The sequence below is a fragment of the Phocoena sinus genome, chromosome 15, assembly GCF_008692025.1.
Source record: "Phocoena sinus isolate mPhoSin1 chromosome 15, mPhoSin1.pri, whole genome shotgun sequence".
Lineage (NCBI taxonomy): Eukaryota > Metazoa > Chordata > Mammalia > Artiodactyla > Phocoenidae > Phocoena > Phocoena sinus.
Genome location: NC_045777.1, coordinates 64421852 through 64443761, shown reverse-complemented (window position 1 = coordinate 64443761; position 21910 = coordinate 64421852). Strand labels below are relative to the sequence as shown.

Genomic DNA, 21910 nt, shown 5'->3' with positions numbered 1-21910 from the left:
AGCAGTGGGTTGCTAGGAGGGTAAGGCCCTCATCCTGGCATTGAAGCTACAGACTATCGGAAGGAGTTCCAGAGGTGTACCATTTTCAGGTAAGGTGAGGAGAAGGGAAGGAAAAATTCTTTGAAAGAAGAGAAACAGCTTCCAGGAAACAGTGGAAAAGGGAGAGGAGGAGGGAGGCCAGCAATGAAAGAAGGCAGGAGTAGGATATCAGATTGAGATTAATAGAATAGGAGACCTACTGGGGCTTGCGCTTTAGGTGAGCAGTGAGGCCATGCAGGGAATTTAGTGGTAGCTTGGGGAGAACTAGATGTTGAAGTTGCCCTGCAGAGCTCTACTGTTAGTGTTTTGGTCGGGCCCCCAAGGATAACAGACTGCAAAAAGAGGAAGGAAACATGGAGGGTTGAGTATGCTAAACTGAATGTCTGTAGCTATGACTTTCCAGTTTGCCTCTCTAATTAAGATGGTAGTCACATCTTCAAAGTAAAAATAAAATGGTGGCCTATGTGGAAGGAACTTTCATCAAAGGAATTCTGTATAACTGCTTTCTTTTTCTATAATTTGTTCTGTATTTTTGAATGGTTCCACAGGCTGGATAGAGTGTAAAACAAGCTAACCAATATTTTAATTACAGATCACTAAGCAGTTTTGAATCTGGAGAGTTTGTTGAATGTACTGAGCAATTAGAATTGTTACCAGGAGAAAATATCAATCTACTTGCTGGAGGATCAAAAGAAAAAATAGGTATTTGAGATAATTTTAAAATTAAGTATTTTAATGAACAAGTTGTTTAAAATGTTTGACTTAGTATATTTTAGTGGAAAATCTGGAAGTTTTTCTGTACATTTTTTGGGGCAGAGTGTGAAGCAAAAAATTAGGGCTGTTCCCTTTACCTTTGATTTAGCAGATGAAAAATAGTTTAATTCAAATTAAGCAAACTAAGAAAGGCTACTGTAACACTTGGAGATTTATCTAGCCATTTTCTTTGAAAAAGTGCAAGTTGTGTTTAAATATTTTTCTTGCTTGACATCTTGATGTGGTTCATTAATTAATTTCTTTGTCACAACTGGAGCATTTTGTAAAATGTAGTACTGAAGTTAGTATTATGAATATTTTGTGTGTTAACATTGACTTGCTAAATTCAGTGTTTGCCCCTTTTAAGTAGTAGGTTGACTTACTGATTTTTGAGTCTTTGAACTCATTTTGAGAGGTCTGAGGTATTATTTTATGTGAAGTATTTTTATATAGCTACCAGAAATGCTTAATCATAGTATCTGAACTTAATATGAAACTGCCTGAACTTAAATATGAACTTAAACATGAAAGGAGGTATTCATTGGTGATTTTTTTAATACTGTCAAGGTATCTTGTTAAAAGCGAATTAACTTAGTGGAACTTATTCAATTTCTGTAGATATGAAAAAACTGCTTCCTAACATGTTAAGTCCAGATCCAAGGGAACTTCAGAAGTCCATTGAAGTTCAGTTGTTGAGAAGTTCTGTTTGTTTGGCAACTGCTTTAAACCACATAGAACAAGATCAGAAGTGGCAGTCTATAACTGAGTAAGTGTAAGCCTAAGGAGGTAAATATGCATTATGTGTACCATATGGTAAATGTGTGTAGATTGGTGGGGGTGAGACAGTTACCAGATCACTGCAGCGCTAGTCATGATAGCTTCATTTTAGTTGTAGAAGTCGTATGATATGTGAATGTCACTTGCTAATATACAGAGGTTGAAACTAAGTAAAATTAAAAGTTTTATATCCCCAAAAGCTAATATTGATATCTTGACTTGCTTGTGTCATTTTACTTAAGAGCAGGCAGTTCCTTTTTCTTCCCCCACTTTGGATGCCAGTATAGTAGCATCTTATCACACTGCCATATCCCTTTAGTGGTTACAAGTTGGAAAATCTTATTTATTAATTAGCAGTAAATATTTTCTTTCAGAAATGTGGTGAAGTACTTGAAGCAAACCTGCCGCATAGCTATTGGGCCCCTGAGACTTTCTACTTTAACGGTTTCACAGTCTCTGCCAGTTCTAAGTACCTTACAGCTGTATTGCTCTTCTGCTTTGGAGAACACAGTTTCTAGCAGACTTTCAACAGAGGTGTGTATATGTGTATTTTTAACCAGGATATCCTTCTGAACATTAATAGGCATTAGTGTGGAACAAAGGCTGTTTTTCACATTTTAAAAATAGCATTTGTAGCATTTTTTGGACAAGCTAGTAAGTAAATCCAGAAATCTAAAATTCCATTTTCAGGCAAATTTTTATTGGAGAAGTATGTGAAGAAGATGGAACCTAAGATGTATAATCTCAAGGATGGCTGGTTGCTTAGGGTTTGTTCTCCCTCCCTCCCTCCCTCCCCCCCCCTCCCCCCCTTCCTTCCTTCCTTCCTTCCTCCCTCCCTCCCTCCCTCCCTCCCTCCCTTTTTTTGGAAGAGGAGTTGGTTACGTAAATGTATACCAGATTATATAAATTTCAGATTTGACTGAAAAGAAGAGACTGTGCCTCTTCCTTCCAAATAGGGTAAAGTTTAACCGAAGATGGGCCTTTCCCAAAGGAAATAATCTTTGAGAATCTGTTTATGAAGCAGTAGTTTTATGTTTTTCTGTAACTTAGCTTCTGCTTTATAGTAAATGAGCTGTTTATTTTTTTATAAAAATGTGACTGCTTTATTGATAAGTACAATGATAAATTGGACTTAATATTCTGAAAAAAGTTTTTTCTTTTGGCAAAACATAGGTTTTTCTCTTTAGCATGTTGTTTTCTCTTATAATTAGAAGATACAGTGAAGAAAGGGGAGCGTTTAATAGATAAATCTGGAGTAGATCTGAAGTAGCTGACCTGTGGGGTCATATAAGGAGCCTGTTTACATTAAGTAGTTTTGGTTTTTCTCTGGCAGGACTGTCTTATCCCACTCTTCAGTGAAGCTTTGCGTTCATGTAAACAGCATGATGTCAGGCCGTGGATGCAGGCATTAAGATATACCATGTACCAGAGTCATTTGTTGGAGAAAATAAAAGGTAATTCGCTTTTTTTAAAAAATGGCTTTGTTGAGATATAATTACACATTTTGAGTGTATAGTTCATGATTTTTGACATTTCTTCACCTGTGTAGCCACCAATTCAGTCAAGATATAGCATACTTATCTCACCCCCAAAGGTTTCCTTATGCTTCTTGCCAGTCATTTCTCCCATCTGTCCTGTCTTGGGCAACTGCTGATTTGCTTCCAATCACTATAGATTAGACTCATCTTTACTAAAGTTTTTTTTATAAATGGTACAGTATGCTCTGTGTCGAGCTTCTCTTGCTCAGCATTTTATTTTTTAAGGTTCCCTGTGTTCCATGTGTCAGTTGCGCCATCCTTCCTGTAGTTGAGTAGTATCCATTGTATGAATATACATCGTATGAATATACATTGTATGAATATACCACAATTTGTTTATCTGTTGATCCTTTGATGGATATTTGAATTGTTTTCAAATTTGGGCTATTATGTCTAAAGCTGCTGTGAAATTCATGTACAGGTCTTTGGGTGGATATGTATTTGCCTTTCTCTTAAGTAAATGCCTAGGATTGGAATTGTTGGGTCATATGGTTTAACTTTTGAAATAGTTCGGCAGTTTCTTATAAAGTGATTGTACATTTTACACTCCTTCTGACATCTATATACTTGCTATAGTGGTTCTTTAATTTTAGTCACTGGAGTGAATACAGTAGTATCTCATTGTGGTTTTATTTGTATTTTCCTGATGATTAATGATATTGAGCATCTTTTCATTTGAATAGTGGCCATTGTATATCTTATAAGTGTTCAACTCTTAGCCATTTTTAATGAAGTCATAAGACTTAAATATTCTGGATTCAAATTCTTTGTCAGATACAATGTACCGTGAATGTTTTAAATGCTTCAATTGAATAGTTAGAGAATTAGTATTTGTATCAGTATTCATAGGTCTCATATTTAAGAAAGAAATGTCATATTAAAGGGATATTAGCAATTTCCTTTTCGCTCTAATACAGAAAAGTTGCCAGAATTCTGTAGAATTAGTCAAAAATGTGGTCGCTAGGGTTACCGAATAAATTTGAGTATTAAATTTTAAGTAAGCCAATGCTGGGATATGGACTTGTAGTGCAGGGTGATTACTGGCAACTGTGACTCACTTGGACCCTCAGTGCCAGATAGATCTGGGTTTGGATCTTTAGCCCAACACTTGCAAATCGAGGGACCTTAGGGCAAGTCATTAAACTTCTGAGTCGCTTTGCTTTTCAGTTATGGGGATTGCCCCACTCATGAGATTCTTGTAAGGACTATAGGAAATGAGACAAGGTATATAAAAGCCCTAGCACAGAGCATGGCATATAATAGGAATATAAATATCATCTCCTTTCCCATCCTTCCCATATTGAATAAGTTTTAAAACTGAGAAGAAAAAGGCAGTAACCCAGTAGTTACATTTGGAGACAGAACCTCACTCCTCCTTACTTTTCTTTCTTTATTCAGCAAGTGTTTATCAAAATATGTGCTTTGTGCCAGGTACTTTGCTGTAAGTTGGGATGTAATGGTGAACAAGACAAGCCTTTTTTCTGCATTCCTAGGACCAAAGAGATTCTGGAGTCTAGCAGGGAAAATTGTCATCAAGCAAGGAGTAGCAATATGGTGTGCTAAATGGAAGTGCACATGCATGGTGCTTAAAATAGCACAAGGGCACCGATTTAATCCTAGGAATCAGAAAGGACTTGGGGAGGAAGTAACATTTAAGCTGAGACCAAGGGGCGGGTAGAGATGAGAAAGAAGGCAGACTGGTTTAGTTAGAGAAAATATCATGTGTGAAGTCCAGCAGCAGTAGTAAAATATTCTTCGATGACTCAATTCTCAATTCTCGCCTAAGGGAGAATGGGAAGAGATGAAGCTGGATGAGATTGAGATTAGAATGCAGTGTAAGCATCAGTGCCTCATAAGCCAAATTTCAGAGTTGGGGCTTTATCGGAAGGACACTGGGAAGGCCTGAAAGGGAAGTTAAGTGTTCAGATTTACCTTTGTGTAAGATCAGTTCAGTTGCAGATTGGAGAATGAATTAGAAGAGGCTAAGGCTGGGGGCAGAGGGACCAGTTAGGCTGAAGTCCCTGCTAAAGGTAACCAGGGTAGTAGCAGTAGGGACAGAAAAAAGCAGATGTGATATGAGGATTGAAAGTAAAGGCTAAGATGACTGCCAGGCACCTGCTTAGGTAGCCAAGTTGATCATGTGCCTTTACCTGAGAAAGAGAAAACAGAGAAGGAAGTAGCTTTGGAGGGTGGTGGAAAACGGATTCCATGTAACACAGGTTAAAGCGCCTTTGAAATACCTGAGTATAGGTGACTGGTAGGCAGGTGGGACTCAGATGTCAGGTCTGGGCTAGAGATAAAGATTCAAGAGTCATCAGCATTTGTATGGTAATGGAAGCCACAGGAGCAGATGATATTGTCCAGGGAGAGTATGCAGAGTAGAGTACAGAGCCTAGGACTGACCCCGAGGAACACCAATTATAATGGATGGGTAGTAGATGAGAAGGAGACTGAGAAAGATTCTTCAGAAAGGTAGGAGTAGGGCTTCCCTGGTGGCGCAGTGGTTGAGAGTCCGCCTGCCGATGCAGGGGACACGGGTTTGTGCCCCGGTCCGGGAAGATCCCACATGCCGCGGAGCAGCTGGGCCCGTGAGCCATGGCTGCTGAGCCTGCGCGTCCGGAGCCTGTGCTCTGCAACGGGAGAGGCCACAACAGTGAGAGGCCTGCGTAACACACACACACACACACACACACACACACACACACACACACACACACACACACACACACACACACACACACACAAAGAAAGGTAGGAGTAAACCAGGAGAGAATGGCATGGTAGAAGGGCAGAGGGTACTTACTCAAGAAGGGGGGATGGTCTAGCCTTACCCTCATTCCTCACCCTTTGGCTTAGGCTCTTTATACTAAAACGATTCAGAAGCTAAAAAGTTAAATTTCTTTTTTTTTTTTTGCGGTGCGCGGGCCTTTCACTGCTGTGGCCTCTCCCGTTGCGGAGCACAGGCTCCGGACGCGCAGGCTCAGCGGCCATGGCCCACGGGCCCAGCTGCTCCACGGTACGCGGGATCCTCCCGGACCGGGGCACGAACCCGTGTCCCCTGCGTCGGCAGGCAGACTCTCAACCATTGCGCCACCAGGGAAGCCCAAAAGTTAAATTTCTTATACTGAACGATTTTTACTTTTGTCTACTCTGTTGTATACATTTATTTTAACAAACATTTATTGTTTATTGTATGCCAGGCACTATGCTAGCTGTTAGGGATTTAAAGATGATGAAAAACGAATTATCTTTATTTAGGGAGGTAGTGGGGAAGGGAATAGTTGGGGAAGCAATTTTTTGGCCATGTTTCTCTGCAATCTGGGATTAGACCAGGCAAGGACTAATAAAACATTTTCTTCTCTCCAGAACAAACAATTCCAATTAGAAGCCATCTCATGGAATTAGGTCTAACAGCAGCAAAATTTGCTAGAAAACGGGGGAATGTGTCACTTGCAACAAGACTGCTGGCACAGTGTAGTGAGGTTCAGCTGGGAAAGACCACCACTGCACAGGATTTGGTCCAGCATTTTAAAAAACTATCAACTCAAGGTCAAATGGATGAAAAATGGGGGCCTGAACTTGACATTGAAAAAACCAAATTGCTATATACAGCAGGTTAGTAAAATGAACTATGATTAATACACGACTATAATAAAAATCATGTGTGTGAATGTTACTGTGTATGGTGTAAGGCAATAATAGGAAAGTTGATTTTTTTCAACTGTTGCAGAAAATTTGGGTCCTGAAGAGTAAGTTATGTGTAATTGACTTACCTCTGCAATGTGGTCCTTTTAAAAGAGGTAATTTTGTTATTGTTTATTAAAGTAGGAAATGTTTCCAGAGATCATTGGTTATCACTGAATTTAAAATATTACTTTATCCTGAAAGAATGTCATTTGTTTGCTTCTAAAGGCTGGTGTTTTGATTTTTTATAGGCCAGTCAACACACGCAATGGAGATGTTGAGTTCCTGCGCCATATCTTTCTGCAAGTCTGCCAAGGCTGAACATGCTGTTGCCAAGTCAATTCTGACATTGGCTAAATGGATCCAGGCAGAATGGAAGGAAATTTCAGGGCAGCTGAAACAGGTTTACAGAGCTCAGCAGCAGCAGAACTTGACAGGTCTTTCTACTTTATCTAAAAACATACTCACTCTAATTGAACTACCATCTGTTAATACAATGGAAGAAGAGTATCCTCGGATCGAGAGCGAATCTACAGGTAGGATTTGTTTGATTAGCTTTAAAATATTAATTTTAGAAGTTATTTCCCCCTATTTTAAAGTTCACAGTGTTAGGCAGGCTATAATTGGCCACAAAAACTGTCTCTGTGGAAATTTAGTGTATTATATTGCCCAGAAGTGACTAAAGCACATTTCTTTAGCATCTGATGCCCCTGTGGAAGTCACTGAACTCCACCTCCCAGGCCATACTTCCCACCTCCCCAGTTCATGGTGCTTTTATGGACCTTGATGTTTTTCCTGGCAGTAAGGTCCTGCCTGTGATATCTAAAATTCTACCTCATGCTAGGAGAAACAACAAAGTTACAGAATAGTGGCCTCTGGTCCCGTTGACTGGTGGAGCACAGAAACTACAGAAAGGTTCAAGTTTCACATCCTGACACTAGTGCTAGTAACAGAAGGGTACTCGACAAATAGGATAGTTAATTCATTCAGTGTTTGAGTGCCTGTTATGGTAGGCACCATTGTCCAGGTTTTACAGATTGGGAGGTAACTAACCTTTTTGCTGAAACATGAGAATTTTGTTCATGTCATTCATTTTGTTGTTGTGAAGCCTAGAATTGTAGTTACTTACATTGGTCTTACTAAGTAATTCTAATCTATGTACTGTAGGCATCTTTATTCACAAGGGATATGTCTTGTGATCATTATAAATCTTCATATTGGCAAGTGGCACTATAGCAGGAGATTTCTTCACTTCTAAACTGGAAATAAAGATATTTACCTCATGAATCTTTTTTTTTTTTACCTCATGAATCTTTGATTGAATGAAATTGTATACTCATCACCTATCTGTCATTTTTGCCAGAATGTTTAAGCTGAATCTAATTGTGAGGAAATGGCCAGTCAGATCCAAAATACAAGACATTCTAGAACACATCTGACACCTGAACTGTTCGTAAAGTTCAGTATCATGAAAGACATAGATGTGTTTTACAGGGTGATAATTTAAGCTTACTTGGGAAGCTGAGTGATTCATTTCAACATATTAGCCTTTTAGAAAAGCATAATACAAATATGTGCTTTATCAAATTATGTACTATATAACGTTATAGAACTTATTATTTGCAGATAGTAAAATCCTAAAATGTTAATGGGAATGCCATTAGAAATTTATGAATGTGACATTGTTATTTTTTTCTCCACTACGGCAGTACATATTGGAGTTGGAGAACCTGACTTCATTTTGGGACAGTTGTATCACCTATCTTCAGTACAGGCGCCTGAAGTAGCCAAATCTTGGGCAGCGTTGGCTAGTTGGGCTTACAGGTGGGGCAGAAAGGTGGTTGACAATGCTAGGTATGTATGTTGAAATGTGTAATTTATTTAATGCATTGCAAAATAGAGATTTTTTTTATAAATTTATTTTATTTATTTATTTATTTTTGGCTGCATTGGGTCTTCGTTGCTGCACGTGGGCTTTCTCTGGTTGCGGTGAGCGGGCTTCTCATTGCAGTGGCTTCTCGTTGTGGAGCACGGGCTCTAGGTGTGGGCTTCAGTAATTGTGGCACATGGGCTTAGTAGTTGTGGCTCGTGGGCTCTAGAGTGCAGGCTCAGTAGTTGTGGCACACGGGCTTAGTTGCTCTGCGGCATGTGGGATCTTCCTGGACCAGGGATTGAACCCATGTCCGCTGCATTGGCAGGCGGATTCTTAACCACTGCGCCACCAGGGAAGCCCACAAACTAGAGATTTAAAATCTCTGCTGACATGGCAAAGTTTAGGTTGCTGAAATACTGATGATTTGTTTTATTTTTATAGTCAGGGAGAAGGTGTTCGTCTGCTGCCTAGAGAAAAAGCTGAAGTTCAGAATCTGCTCCCAGACACTATAACCGAAGAAGAAAAAGAGAGAATATATGGTATTCTTGGTCAGGCTGTTTGTCGGCCAGCGGGGATTCAGGCAAGGAAAACATGATACAGTTTTTGGGGGAAATAGTGTCAAGTTCACTGTTCTAAATCACATATACTTGATTAAATGTTTTGTTTCAAATGAAACTTTGATGAGATGAAAGTGAGTTAAAGTATTTTTCTAATAAGAAGAATATGATTTCTTGAGAAATCAAGTCATTTCCTTAGGGTCCTGTTAAAAAAGGCAAAGTTTGTTTTATGTAGATTTCTCTTTTAATTGCTCTTCTGATCAGAAATTCTTAATACTGGCTTGGAAGCTTTTAAAATATGCCAGTGTCTAAGCCCTTCTCCACATATTCTGGATGGAACGTTTGTGTATGTCTTGGGGATGGGAGGGTTTATTGAAGTTTTACTAGGTGATTCTAAATATACAGCCATAGCTGAAAACCAGCTGACTAGATGGTCTGTAGCATTTACTCCCTCCCCTCTCAAAGTTCTGTGAATTCTAGAATGTTATAACTATTAAGTATTTAGTTGTAGACTTTAGAAGTTTGCGTTTTATTTGCTGAGATAAAACTGTTTTGACTTAGTTCCTGCTCTAGACTTCAGCATATATCACTGTCTGTCAAAGCTGGTGTTTAAGTACATGTGCAGTACTGTAGACAGAGTAAGGTAATTCTCTGCAGGCAGAGTATTATGTTGTAACTCTGAAGCATTTAAATTCCCCAAATCAAAATCTTTGATCTTTGCTAAATGCTTATATCCTTCATCATTAGCTACGTTAGTGAGTATATCATAAAGAGAAGCATAGTAACATTGATTTAATATGTATAACACTAAATGTGGAGTATTTTGGTCTTTCATAAATGAGAAAATGCTTGCATATATTAGGAAAATCACGTACCTTTCTCCCTTTTTTAATTTGTGCCCAAAAATAGCAACTTTTTTTGCCCTGTTTTTCTTCAGGATGAAGATATAACACTTCAGATAACAGAAAGTGAAGATAATGAGGAAGATGACATGGTTGATGTTATCTGGCGTCAGTTAATATCAAGCTGCCCATGGCTTTCAGAACTTGATGAAAGTGCAACAGAAGGAGTTATTAAAGTGTGGAGGAAAGTTGTAGATAGAATCTTCAGCCTGTACAAACTATCTTGCAGTGCATATTTTACTTTCCTTAAACTCAATGCTGGTCAGGTAGGTAGCACAGTGTTCTGTTAGGAAAGTTTATTTGAAATTTCTTTTCTCGTAGATGGAAACAGTATTCTGAATTGTCTTATTTTTTCCTTTGTTTTTCATCCTTAGATTCCTTTAGATGAAGATGACCCTCGGCTACATTTAAGTCACAGAGCAGAGCAGAGCACGGACGACGTGATTGTGATGGCCACGTTGCGATTACTCAGATTGCTTGTGAAGCATGCTGGAGAGCTTAGGCAGTATCTGGAACATGGCTTGGAAACAACACCTACTGCGCCATGGAGAGGTGATAGTCTAAATGTTTCCGGAAAAATTATTTCTGGGTAGAAGATAATAAGACTGTTGAAAAATAATAGTTCCCTGGACTTCCCTGGAGGTCCAGTGGTTAAGACTCCGCGCTTCCACTGCAGAGGGACATGGGTTCAATTGCTGGTCAGGGAACTGAGATCACACATGCCAAGTGGTGTGGCCAAAAAAAAAAAGTTCCTCTATGTTTACTATTTGAGTGTGTTATGAAATAGCTATATTAGTTCATAGGACACTCTGGACTGCTTGTTATACCACTTCCCTCCCACCTTTCAGAGAAATGGAAGGCTGAGAGGCGGAAGCTTTTTATATACAAAAGGAATTTTGGAGAGAGTGGTAAGAATAAGTTTCAAAAACTTTCATATACCCTTTGAAAAAATTGTTTCTGCCTTCTTTTACAGGCACTCACGAAAATATATTTCTCTATAACATTTTTGAATTGCTTAGGATTTTGATTATAGCTCTGTACCCTAACTAAACTTGCAAATCAAGAACTATTGTGTATGGTTCTTTGCTATCACAGGGAGAAATTTGAGGTTCTTGGAACTAATGCTGACATATATCAAGTTTTATCCTTTTGCCTCCGCCATGTTGACTGTTTTTAATAACTTTAAAGTATTTTTCTTTCTTATCCTGAAGGAATTATTCCACAACTTTTCTCACGCTTAAACCACCCTGAAGTGTATGTGCGCCAAAGTATTTGTAACCTTCTCTGCCGTGTGGCTCAAGATTCCCCACATCTCATATTGTATCCTGCAATAGTGGGCACCATATCGCTTAGTAGTGAATCACAGGCTTCAGGTAAGGAATTTTAAAATACCGCTACTTTAAGTATAAATGAGTTTGCAAACAACGTTTGTTAGGTAAATTTTTTTGAGCTTTATGTTCCAGAGTTGATAGAGTTTGTAATTTTTCCATAATAATAATAGTAACAATAATAACACCATTTATTGAGTGAGTAACTACCATGTCTGGCAGGAGGATGTGTGCTTTACATGATATCTTCAGTCTCACAGTAACCCACCAAGGCTTGGAGAAATCTCAGGTTCACCTAGCTGAATTAACTGGCAGACAAGGATGGAAAATAAGTTCTGGACTCTGGCTGGGGGAACACTTTATTTGTTGAGACTCATTTATTATATTTTCCCCCACCTATCTTTTTTTTTTTTCGGTACGCGGGCCTCTCACTGTTGTGGCCTCTCCGTTGCGGGGCACAGGCTCCGGACGCGCAGGCTCAGCGGCCATGGCTCACAGGCCCAGCTGCTCCGCGGCATGTGGGATCTTCCCGGACCGGGGCACAAACCCATGTCCCCTGCATCAGCAGGCGGACTCTCAACCACTGCGCCACCAGGGAAGCCCCCCCATTTATCTTTTATTAGCTTATAATATTAATAAATATAGAAGCTGAACTTGTAAAAAGGCAAAATATCCATGATCTTTGGTCAGCTTAGTGCACAGAAGGCAAAATTAGTTAAATGAGTGCTCTGGGATCAAATACATTATTGATGTTTTCCCTAACTCAACATATGCACATGGAGAAGTATCCAAATTATACCTTATTCTCCCATTTCACTTTAGGAAATAAATTTTCCTCTGCAATTCCAACTTTACTTGGCAATATTCAAGGAGAAGAATTGCTAGTTTCTGAATGTGAGGGAGGAAGTCCTCCTGCTTCTCAAGATAGCAATAAGGATGAGCCTAAAAGTGGATTGAATGAAGACCAAGCCATGATGCAGGATTGCTACAGCAAAATTGTAGATAAACTGTCCTCTGCAAACCCAACTATGGTGTTACAGGTACAAAAAAACCAACTCATATGTTTTAAAATAAATTTTTATTGTCACCACCCCCCCACCCAAAAAAACTCACCTAAAAACTAAACCCATAAAACTGTTACAGAAATATTATTCAAGGAGTAAAGCTTTTAAACTAACCAAAATTGGTTTTATAAATCTTTACTGATAGAATCACTGATCAAGGTTCTCTAATTGGTTAATGAACAAGATGCACACATTTCACTTGCAATATCCAGTGTTTGCAGAACTGTGCTGTGTGTAGATTTGTAGATGAGCATATTTGGATGTGCCGTGTGTGCAGGTTCAGATGCTCGTGGCTGAGCTGCGCAGGGTCACTGTTCTCTGGGATGAGCTCTGGTTGGGAGTTCTGTTACAGCAACACATGTATGTCCTGAGACGAATTCAGCAGCTGGAAGATGAGGTGAAGAGAGTCCAGAACAACAATACCTTACGCAAGTATGTTTTCATATACTTACACTCCAAAAACATAGCTGTCTCTTTTTTTTTTTTAATGTAAAATACATATGAAGTTTGTCATTTTAACTAATTTTAAGTGTACAATTCAGTTGCGGTAAGTACATTCACAGTGTGATGTCCAGTTCCAGAACTTATCCATCATCCCAAACAGCTCCGTACCCATTTAATAGTACTTCCCTTCTCCCCTATCCCCAGCCCCTGGTTACCACTATTTTGCTTTCTGTCTTTATGAATTTGACTATTCTGAGTACCTCATGTGACTGGTATCATACAGTATTTGTCCTTTTGTGTCTGGTTTATTTCACTTATCATAATGTTTTGAAGGTTCATTCCATGTTGTAGCATGTATCAGAATTTCCTTCCCTTTTATTGCTAAATAACATTCCATCGTATGGATATACCACGTTTTATTTATGCACTCATCTGTCAATGGACACTTGAGTTGCTCTTGTCTTTTGGCTATTGTAAACAATGCTTCTATCACCATACAAATATCTGTTTGAGTCCCTGCTTTTAACTGTGTGTGAGCCAGTGGATTTGCTGGGTCAGATAGTAATTCTATGTTTAACTTGTAGAGGAACTGGTAAACTGGGTTCCAATTTCTCCATACCCTTGCCAACATTTGTTGTTTTCTGTCTTTTTGATAGTAACACCTAATGTGTGTGAAATGGTATCTTGTGGCTTTGATTTGCATTTCTCTAATGACTGATAATGTTGAGCATATTTTCATGTGCTTATGCATTTGTATATCTCCTTTGGAGAAGTGTCTATTTGAATTCTTTGCCCATTTTTGAACTGGGTTGTTTTATTGTTGTTGAGTTTTAGGGGCTCTAAATATTTTGGATATTAATCCCTTATCATATGCATGATTTGCAAATATTTTACCCCTGTTTTATGCATTGTCTTTTTCACTCTCTTGAGTGAAAAAAAATGTCTTTTTTAAAAAAAAATTATTCCTGGCTGTTTTGGGTCTTTGCTGCACGCGGGCTTTCTCTAGTTGCAGAGAGCAGGGGCTACTCTTCGTTGCGGTACGCGGGCTTCTCATGACGGTGGCTTGTCTTGTTGCAGAGCGTGGGCTCAGTAGTTGTGGCACACGGGGTTAGTTGCTCTGTGGCATGTGGGATCTTCCTGGGCCAGGGATCGAACCTGTGTGCCCTGCATTGGCAGGCGGATTCTTAACCACTGCGCCACCAGGGAAGTCAAAAAAGAATGTCTTTTGATGCACATGATTTTTTAGTTTTGATGTAGCCCAGTTTATCAATTTTTTCTTTTGTTTTCTTCTAAGAGTTTTAAATAAAGCCTTAGCTTTTATGTTAAGGTCTTTGATCCATTTTGACTTACTTTTTGACATATAGTAAAAGGTAAGAGTTCAGCTTCATTCTTTTGCAAAAAGATATCCAGCTTTCCCAGCACCACTTGTTGAAAAGAGAAGGCGCCTCTTTTATATGCTGGATTTTTTGCAATGCTGTTTTTAGTCAGTTACCTTGCTTATATTTTATTACTTTATTTTGACTGTTCTTTGATACTGTTTACTTACACTTGACAATTAAATTGTTCCTTGTTTGTATTGAACTCTTTACGTCTTTCTGGTCAGAGAAGAGAAAATTGCAATCATGCGGGAGAAGCACACGGCTTTGATGAAACCCATTGTGTTTGCTTTGGAGCATGTGAGGAGCATCACGGCGGCCCCTGCAGAAACACCTCATGAAAAGTGGTTTCAGGATAACTACGGTGATGCAATAGAAAATGCCCTAGAAAAACTGAAGACACCATCAAACCCTGCAAAGCCTGGAAGCAGCTGGATTCCATTTAAAGAGGTACAGAAAAATCTCAAGAAAGCTACTGAAATAGGAAATTCCCTGAGATGAAAAATTTAAGTAAGGGGACTCCTTTTACTTAGAACACAAGAGAACTTTCTAAGCCCATGGAAGGCAGCCAGTGGTCAGTCGCTTGTAAAGAATATAGAGAAAGGTGTTTTCTTCATTTTTAAGAATTTGAGGGTGAGTGGGCCTAGGGTGGCAAACTTTAATCTACTGAGGGTTCACACCAGGGAAGAATATACTGTAAGAAATTAGACAAGGAGGGAGCTGTGGCCTTGAGCTAAATACTGACTGCCTGCTATATTCTTCTCATAAAAGATTAAGAAATTTAATCTTGGACCTATGTAGTTTTTCTTGGTGGAGTGGTATTCAGTATTTCTAACAGACAAAATATTCACATGTAACAACATCAATTTTTATAAGGAATTCTTTGACAGCAATTCTGCATAGCCTGTTTGAGGGATGATTAGTGTAATTAAATACTTGAGAATCCTTATCTTTTATGTTTTGGTCCCCTTAATTCTGTTTGTTCTTTGGTTTTCACATGTTTCAGCAACAGCACCACTAGTTGGGGGAGCCTGTTTATTTATTTATTTTAAATTTATTTATTTTATTTTTGACTGTGTTGGGTCTTCGTTGCGGTGCGCAGGCTACTCATTGCAGTGGCTTCTCTTGTTGCAGAGCACGGGCTCTAGGCACGTGGGCTTCAGTAGTTGTGGCATACGGGCTTAGTTGCTCCGCAGCATGTGGGATCTCCCCTGACCAGGGCTCGAGCCCGTGTCCCCTGCATTGGCAGGAGGATTCTTAACCACTGTGCCACCAGGGGAGCCTATTTAAGCTACCTTGTAGCTTTTTTTCTTATCTCTTCTTTTCCTATCCCTTTCCTATATTGCTCTTAACTGATTTCATTAACTTTAGTAATGGAAAAACTATTAAAAGATACAGTGTAGAGACAAAAAATACACCTGACTTTAACTAGTAAATGCAAAGTAGAGGAAACTAGAGGAAATGCTAAATTCAGGAGAAATGCCTTAGAAGCACAAGATAAGAGCACTAGCATGAAGGATGAAGTTTGTTACATGTGGCCTAGCCAAAACTTGTTTTCTTGTGTTCCAGCAGTAGTTTCTTGCTTCTTTGTGTTCTTCTCAGTAAATCAACCAAGAAATCCAGAGGAGGAGACAAGGAGAATACTTTTTTTAAATTGAAGTATAGTTGATTTATAATGTGGCGTTACTTTCTGATGTACAGCACAGTGACTCTTTTATATATATAGATTTACATTCTTTTTCATATTCTTTTCCATTATGGTTTATCCCAGGATATTGAATATAGTTCCCGGTGCTATACAGTAGGGCCTTGTTGTTCATCCATCCTATGTATACTAGTTAGTATCTGCTGATCCCAGTCCTTCCCCCACCCCCTTCCCAGGGGGAGTACTTTTAAAAATCCCCGTGTGTGTGTGTGTGTGTGTGTGTGTGAAATAAGTCATAGAGAAAACTTTTAGAAGTCCTATGTCCCTCCATAATTATATCTCCCTTTCCACAACCACTGCTCTGAATTTTGAATTAATCATTACTTACTTAAACAGTTTTTATTGATACATTTCTAAATGGTATATTGTTTAGCTTCTCCTGTTTTTGAATTTCATATAAATGAGATTATATTGTATGTACATGCATGTGTTTACCACTTCCATAATTGATGGATCAGCATTAGGTTTTTTTTTTTTAATGTCATCCATATTTTGTATACAGCTGAACATTGATAGATTATGGGACAATACCACAGTTTATCCTTTGTCCTGTCAGTGGATACTTGAGGTGTTTCCAGTTGTCTTTTTCCTTTTATGAACAAATGTTGCAAAAGATTGATTTAAAAATTTTCACATGAAAGCAGAGCCCAGAGTTCATTAAATCAGGTGTAGATTATTGAGTTAGCTACAAGTAGAGATACAGCTATACATGATCCACTCCTGTGAGTTATAAGAGATTGTGTGTTTTTCTGCATACTTAAAGTAGTCAGAGCTCTAAATTGTTACCACATTTTCAGATGGCTTCCTTAAGGGTGTGTCTACCTGACAGCCAATAGCTGGCTATATCTTTTGCTCTACTGCAAGGACTGAAGTGACTTGTTTGGGCATTGATTGGACATAGCTTAACAGTGGGGAATTTGCTATAAGCCTTGAATTTTGTGATCACAGTAGTGATTTCTTTCCATCTGCTATGATTTCATTGCGTATTTGTACGGAGGAGGTGGGAGAGGTCTGAACAAAGTAGAAATCACCTAGAGCATATCAGCACACCAATGTTTCCCCTCCCAGGATGGCCCGAATATGTAACATCAAATTAAATGTAAGAACTAGACAGGAGGTGTTTGTGTTTTAAATTTATCTTTAAGCCAGATTGAATGTAGAAGAAAATAAGTGTTGTAATGGTATTGTAAACTTTTCCTATCTTAAATATAGATAATGCTGAGTTTGCAACAGAGAGCACAGAAACGTGCAAGTTACATCTTGCGTCTTGAAGAAATAAGCCCGTGGCTGGCTGCCATGACTAACACTGAAATTGCTCTTCCTGGAGAAGTCTCAGCCAGAGACACTGTCACAATCCACAGTGTGGGTGGAACCATCACAATCTTACCTACCAAAACCAAGCCAAAGAAACTTCTCTTTCTCGGATCAGATGGGAAGAGCTATCCTTATCTTTTTAAAGGTGAGATTTAAAAGAAGAACATTAGTCTGATTATTAACACTGTGTGTGTGAGTGTGTGTGTGTGTGTGTGAGTGTGTGTGTTAGGATTGTTTTAGGTGAATATATGTTGTGAATAGCCTGGAGTATCCTGTGTTTTGATAGAAGTAGTTGGAGGCTGTGTAGTATGATTTTCCATTGCTTCCTCTCTTCTTGCTTATGAACTGTAGAAGCAGGGCAACTTAGGTACAGCTAATAATTCTAGTATCTAATACCTTGTGACAATAGAATGTTGTATGATGCTCTCATTGTGCTTCTTTGGCTGTCACTTCTTGACTGCTGTTGCTAATTGAGAGGAACACAAAAAAGTGGTATGTTTCCAGTCCCATCCCATTGCACTTCACCCCATCTGGTCACCTACTCTAGCTACTTTAATTTTGTTTCCATAGGATTGGAGGATTTACATCTGGATGAGAGAATAATGCAATTTCTGTCTATTGTAAATACTATGTTTGCTACAATCAATCGCCAGGAAACACCCCGTTTCCATGCTCGACACTATTCTGTAACACCACTAGGAACTCGATCAGGCCTAATCCAGTGGGTGGATGGAGCCACACCCTTATTTGGTCTTTACAAACGATGGCAACAACGGGAAGCTGCCTTACAAGCACAAAAGGTTGATTAAAATTAAAATATGTGCTTTTATTTGAATGTTAATAAACAAGTATATATATTAGTCTGTTCTCTGTTATATGTGACATATTTCTAGTCTTACTGCCCTTGAGGTTTTTTCCAAGTTTATAAGAGTTAAAGAAGGAATAGACACAACTTTAAATTTGGAGTTAATCACTGTGGCATCCTATTTTGTACCCGTGAAATTTATTACGATTTAGAACAGTTTTTTAGAATTCATTTTAGCTAAGTATGAGTGCTTAGTGTATATGACAGGAGTAGTACTAAGTACTACAGATAAGAAGATAAATTTTTAAAGTCACAACTTCAGGTTCCAACATCTAGACAAATAAAATGAATCTAAGTAGGGTAGGTATGGGAAGGAGCAAGAGTTTGAAAGGCTTCAGATTTTTTTAGGTAGGCCTAGGAGACTACAGAACAGGTACTGAGGGGGTGAATTGGAGGTGGAATTAGAAAAGGGCTATTTAAATTTTTGTCTAAGGTGTTTCTGAATATCTGTTGTTAATTTTACATTGATTAAGTCATATTGGTGAAGAATGAAATATGTGCGATAAATGAGTGATAAATTTTAAACAGAATTATATGTTACAAAGAAGAATGTAACTTAGATGTTGAGCTTGAATTGAACCTCAAGAAAATATAACAGTAGACAGAGTTTTCAATAAAGTAGTAATACCAAATTAAGAAAATGATATGTAGATTGTAAGAAAGATGCATAGTCCAGACGACTTGGCTATTTGATGGATGAGGTTTAGCTGGCTAAGTAGAGAGTTCTGCTGAAAAACCAGTTTTTAAGATACTGCTTTATATTCAAGGTAATCTTTATCCTTATTTAAACAAAGTTGATCTTTCCTTAAAAAAAATTTTTTTTAAGGCCCAAGATTCCTACCAAACTCCTCAGAATCCTGGAATTGTACCCCGTCCTAGTGAACTTTATTATAGTAAAATTAGTCCTGCTTTGAAAGCAGTTGGACTTAGTCTGGATGTGTCCCGACGGGATTGGCCTCTTCATGTGATGAAGGCAGTATTAGAAGAGTTAATGGAGGCCACGCCCCCAAATCTCCTTGCTAAAGAGCTTTGGTCATCTTGCACCACCCCTGATGAATGGTGGAGAGTCACACAGGTATGTGTTTTGTTTTAGACTATCATCAGTATTATTGTTTCTTTGCCTGCTTCCTGTCTTGTCTTGTTCACCCTCCTCCTGCCTCCCTCCAGACTTGGTAGTTTGAGACCTGCATTTGAATCTTATATTACATTTATTTTTATGAGGCATAGCCATGACTGTGTGAAGGCAGAATGGAGGGGATTATGGATGAAATGAAAAGGAGAATAAAAACTTTAGAAAGGGAAAAACTAGAGAGGCTGAAGAATAGTTCTGTTTTTTTAAATCCTGCATTCTGATAATGATTAAGTTGGACCAACCCGTGTCGTATGCTGTTGCTCAGTGCAGAGTTTCTGTGACTACATGCAGCGTCCCTGCAGAGCGCTAGCTGTTTATTTAGAAATAAGGGAGTAGGATTATGGAGGTTTGTAAATTTTAGAGAATCAAGTCCATGTTGGAAGGAAATTTGCTAATGATGCTTAACTTGCTCCCCCATCCCCTCTTCTTTAGTCTTATGCCAGATCTACTGCAGTCATGTCTATGGTCGGATACATAATTGGCCTTGGAGATAGACATCTGGATAATGTTCTCATAGATATGACGACTGGAGAGGTTGTTCACATAGATTACAATGTTTGCTTTGAAAAAGGTAAAATTAAAGACTTTTTATATGAGGGTCGAATTTATTTTGGTGAAAGGACAAAAATATAATGATTTATCTTTTCAAGGTAAAAGCCTTAGAGTTCCTGAGAAAGTACCTTTTCGAATGACACAGAACATTGAAACAGCACTGGGTGTAACTGGAGTAGAAGGTGTTTTTAGGCTTTCATGTGAGCAGGTATGTGGTTTTTTTCTCTTACACCTCTTAGTGTACCTGTTTAAATCAACAAATCCTTTGTAATGAAAAACTACATTTTAATGAGGAAACTTGTGGCAAAACTTAATTAAAAGTCTTCTGAAAACAGGTTCTACACATTATGCGGCGTGGCAGAGAGACTCTGCTGACACTGCTAGAAGCCTTTGTGTATGACCCCCTGGTGGACTGGACAGCTGGGGGTGAGGCTGGGTTTGCTGGTGCCGTCTATGGTGGAGGGGGCCAGCAGGCCGAGAGCAAGCAGAGCAAGAGAGAGATGGAACGAGAGATCACTCGCAGCCTTTTTTCTTCGAGAGTAGCTGAAATTAAGGTGAGGCCAATGATAATAAGTCATCGTCATCTTTCGTTTAATAGTTAACGTGTCCAGGACTTCCCTGGTGGCACAGTGGTTAAGGCTCCGCTCTCCCAATTCAGGCGGCCCAGGTTTGACCCCTGGTCCGGGAACTAGATCCCACATGCATGCCGCAACCAAGGAGCCCGCCTGCCACAACTAAGACTTGATGGAACCAAAAAAAAAAAATAGTTAACATGTCCAGGGAATTCCGTGGCAGTGCAGTGGTTAGGACTCGGCGCTTTCACTGCTGGGGCCTAGGTTCCAGCCCTGGTCGGGGAACTAAGATCCCACAAGTTGTGTGGCATGGCCAGAAAAAAAAAAAAGTTAACATGTCCATAAAAAAGTTGAGTGAAACTTTTTCTTTTTTTTTTTTAAATTAATTTATTTACTTTTGGCTGCATAGGTCTTTGTTGCTGTGCACGGGCTTTCTCTAGTTGTGGCGAGCAGAGCTACTCTTCGTTGCAGTGCGCGGGCTTCTCATTGCGGTGGCTTCTCTTGTTGCAGAGCACGGGCTCTAGGCACGTGGGCTCAGTAGTTGTGGCTCGTGGGCTCTAGAGCGCAGGCTCAGTAGTTGTGGCTCGCGGGCTTAGTTGCTCCGTGGCATGTGGGATCTTCCCGGACCAGGGCTCAAACCCGTGTCCCCTGCATTGGCAGGTGGATTCTTAACCACTGCACCCTCAGGGAAGTCCAAGAGTGAAACGTCTTCTAAAAATTGGTTTTATATGACTGTAGTGTATAATACTGAAATGACAGCGAAGTAAGACGCAGTTTGCTGTGATCTTTCACTAAGAAATGCTCCCATGCAAAGACACACAGTCACTCTCACACATGGGAGGTGGGTTAATGATTTGAAAAAATTATACCTTTCTTAATAGACTGAAAAGTGTTTACCAATGACGGTTTTAAGTGTTCTTTACTTGGATAGCCTCCCTCCTTCTTGATTTTAATATTGTGGTAGCCAGTGATGCTAATCTTGTTTTGTGTGGCGTGGTGGTAACTGCGTGTTATTGTGGAATTGAGTCTTCATTTTATGGCTGTTTGAATTGACCACATTAGTTATCTTTGTAAAAATGTGGGTGATGCCATCACACACACACACCCCGGCTTTGTTGAGATTTAAGTAGAGTAACGTGCAGAATGTCCTTCTAACATGATCCTTCTGACAGACATCATCATATCTCATAGTCAGCCCTATATAAGAATCTTCCTAATAATGTCTTTTTACAGGTGAACTGGTTTAAGAATCGGGACGAGATGCTGGTTGTACTTCCCAAGCTGGACAGCAGTTTAGATGAATACCTGAGCTTGCAAGAGCAACTAACAGATGTGGAAAAACTGCAGGGCAAACTGTTGGAAGAAATAGAATTTCTAGAAGGAGCTGAAGGAGTGGATCATCCTTCTCATACTCTGCAACACAGGTTTAAAACAA

At 39.2% G+C, this 21910-nt stretch overlaps 1 protein-coding gene across 5 annotated transcripts in view; it reads left to right on the top strand.

Annotated features, from left to right (window-relative positions):
* Positions 1 to 21910, top strand: part of SMG1 (SMG1 nonsense mediated mRNA decay associated PI3K related kinase) — a 98127-nt gene that overhangs the window by 53355 nt on the left and 22862 nt on the right. For all 5 annotated transcript variants that reach the window (XM_032604113.1, XM_032604115.1, XM_032604112.1 and 2 more), the window contains 21 exons: positions 632 to 741; positions 1411 to 1558; positions 1944 to 2103; positions 2903 to 3023; positions 6474 to 6722; positions 7043 to 7327; positions 8501 to 8645; positions 9106 to 9244; positions 10159 to 10389; positions 10498 to 10675; positions 11335 to 11496; positions 12274 to 12491; positions 12793 to 12947; positions 14563 to 14785; positions 17253 to 17499; positions 17925 to 18154; positions 19046 to 19294; positions 19784 to 19922; positions 20002 to 20111; positions 20239 to 20457; positions 21709 to 21899. In XM_032604113.1, the coding sequence (XP_032460004.1) occupies positions 632 to 741; positions 1411 to 1558; positions 1944 to 2103; positions 2903 to 3023; positions 6474 to 6722; positions 7043 to 7327; positions 8501 to 8645; positions 9106 to 9244; positions 10159 to 10389; positions 10498 to 10675; positions 11335 to 11496; positions 12274 to 12491; positions 12793 to 12947; positions 14563 to 14785; positions 17253 to 17499; positions 17925 to 18154; positions 19046 to 19294; positions 19784 to 19922; positions 20002 to 20111; positions 20239 to 20457; positions 21709 to 21899 (3909 nt within the window). The remainder of the gene's footprint in view (positions 1 to 631; positions 742 to 1410; positions 1559 to 1943; positions 2104 to 2902; positions 3024 to 6473; positions 6723 to 7042; positions 7328 to 8500; positions 8646 to 9105; positions 9245 to 10158; positions 10390 to 10497; positions 10676 to 11334; positions 11497 to 12273; positions 12492 to 12792; positions 12948 to 14562; positions 14786 to 17252; positions 17500 to 17924; positions 18155 to 19045; positions 19295 to 19783; positions 19923 to 20001; positions 20112 to 20238; positions 20458 to 21708; positions 21900 to 21910) is intronic.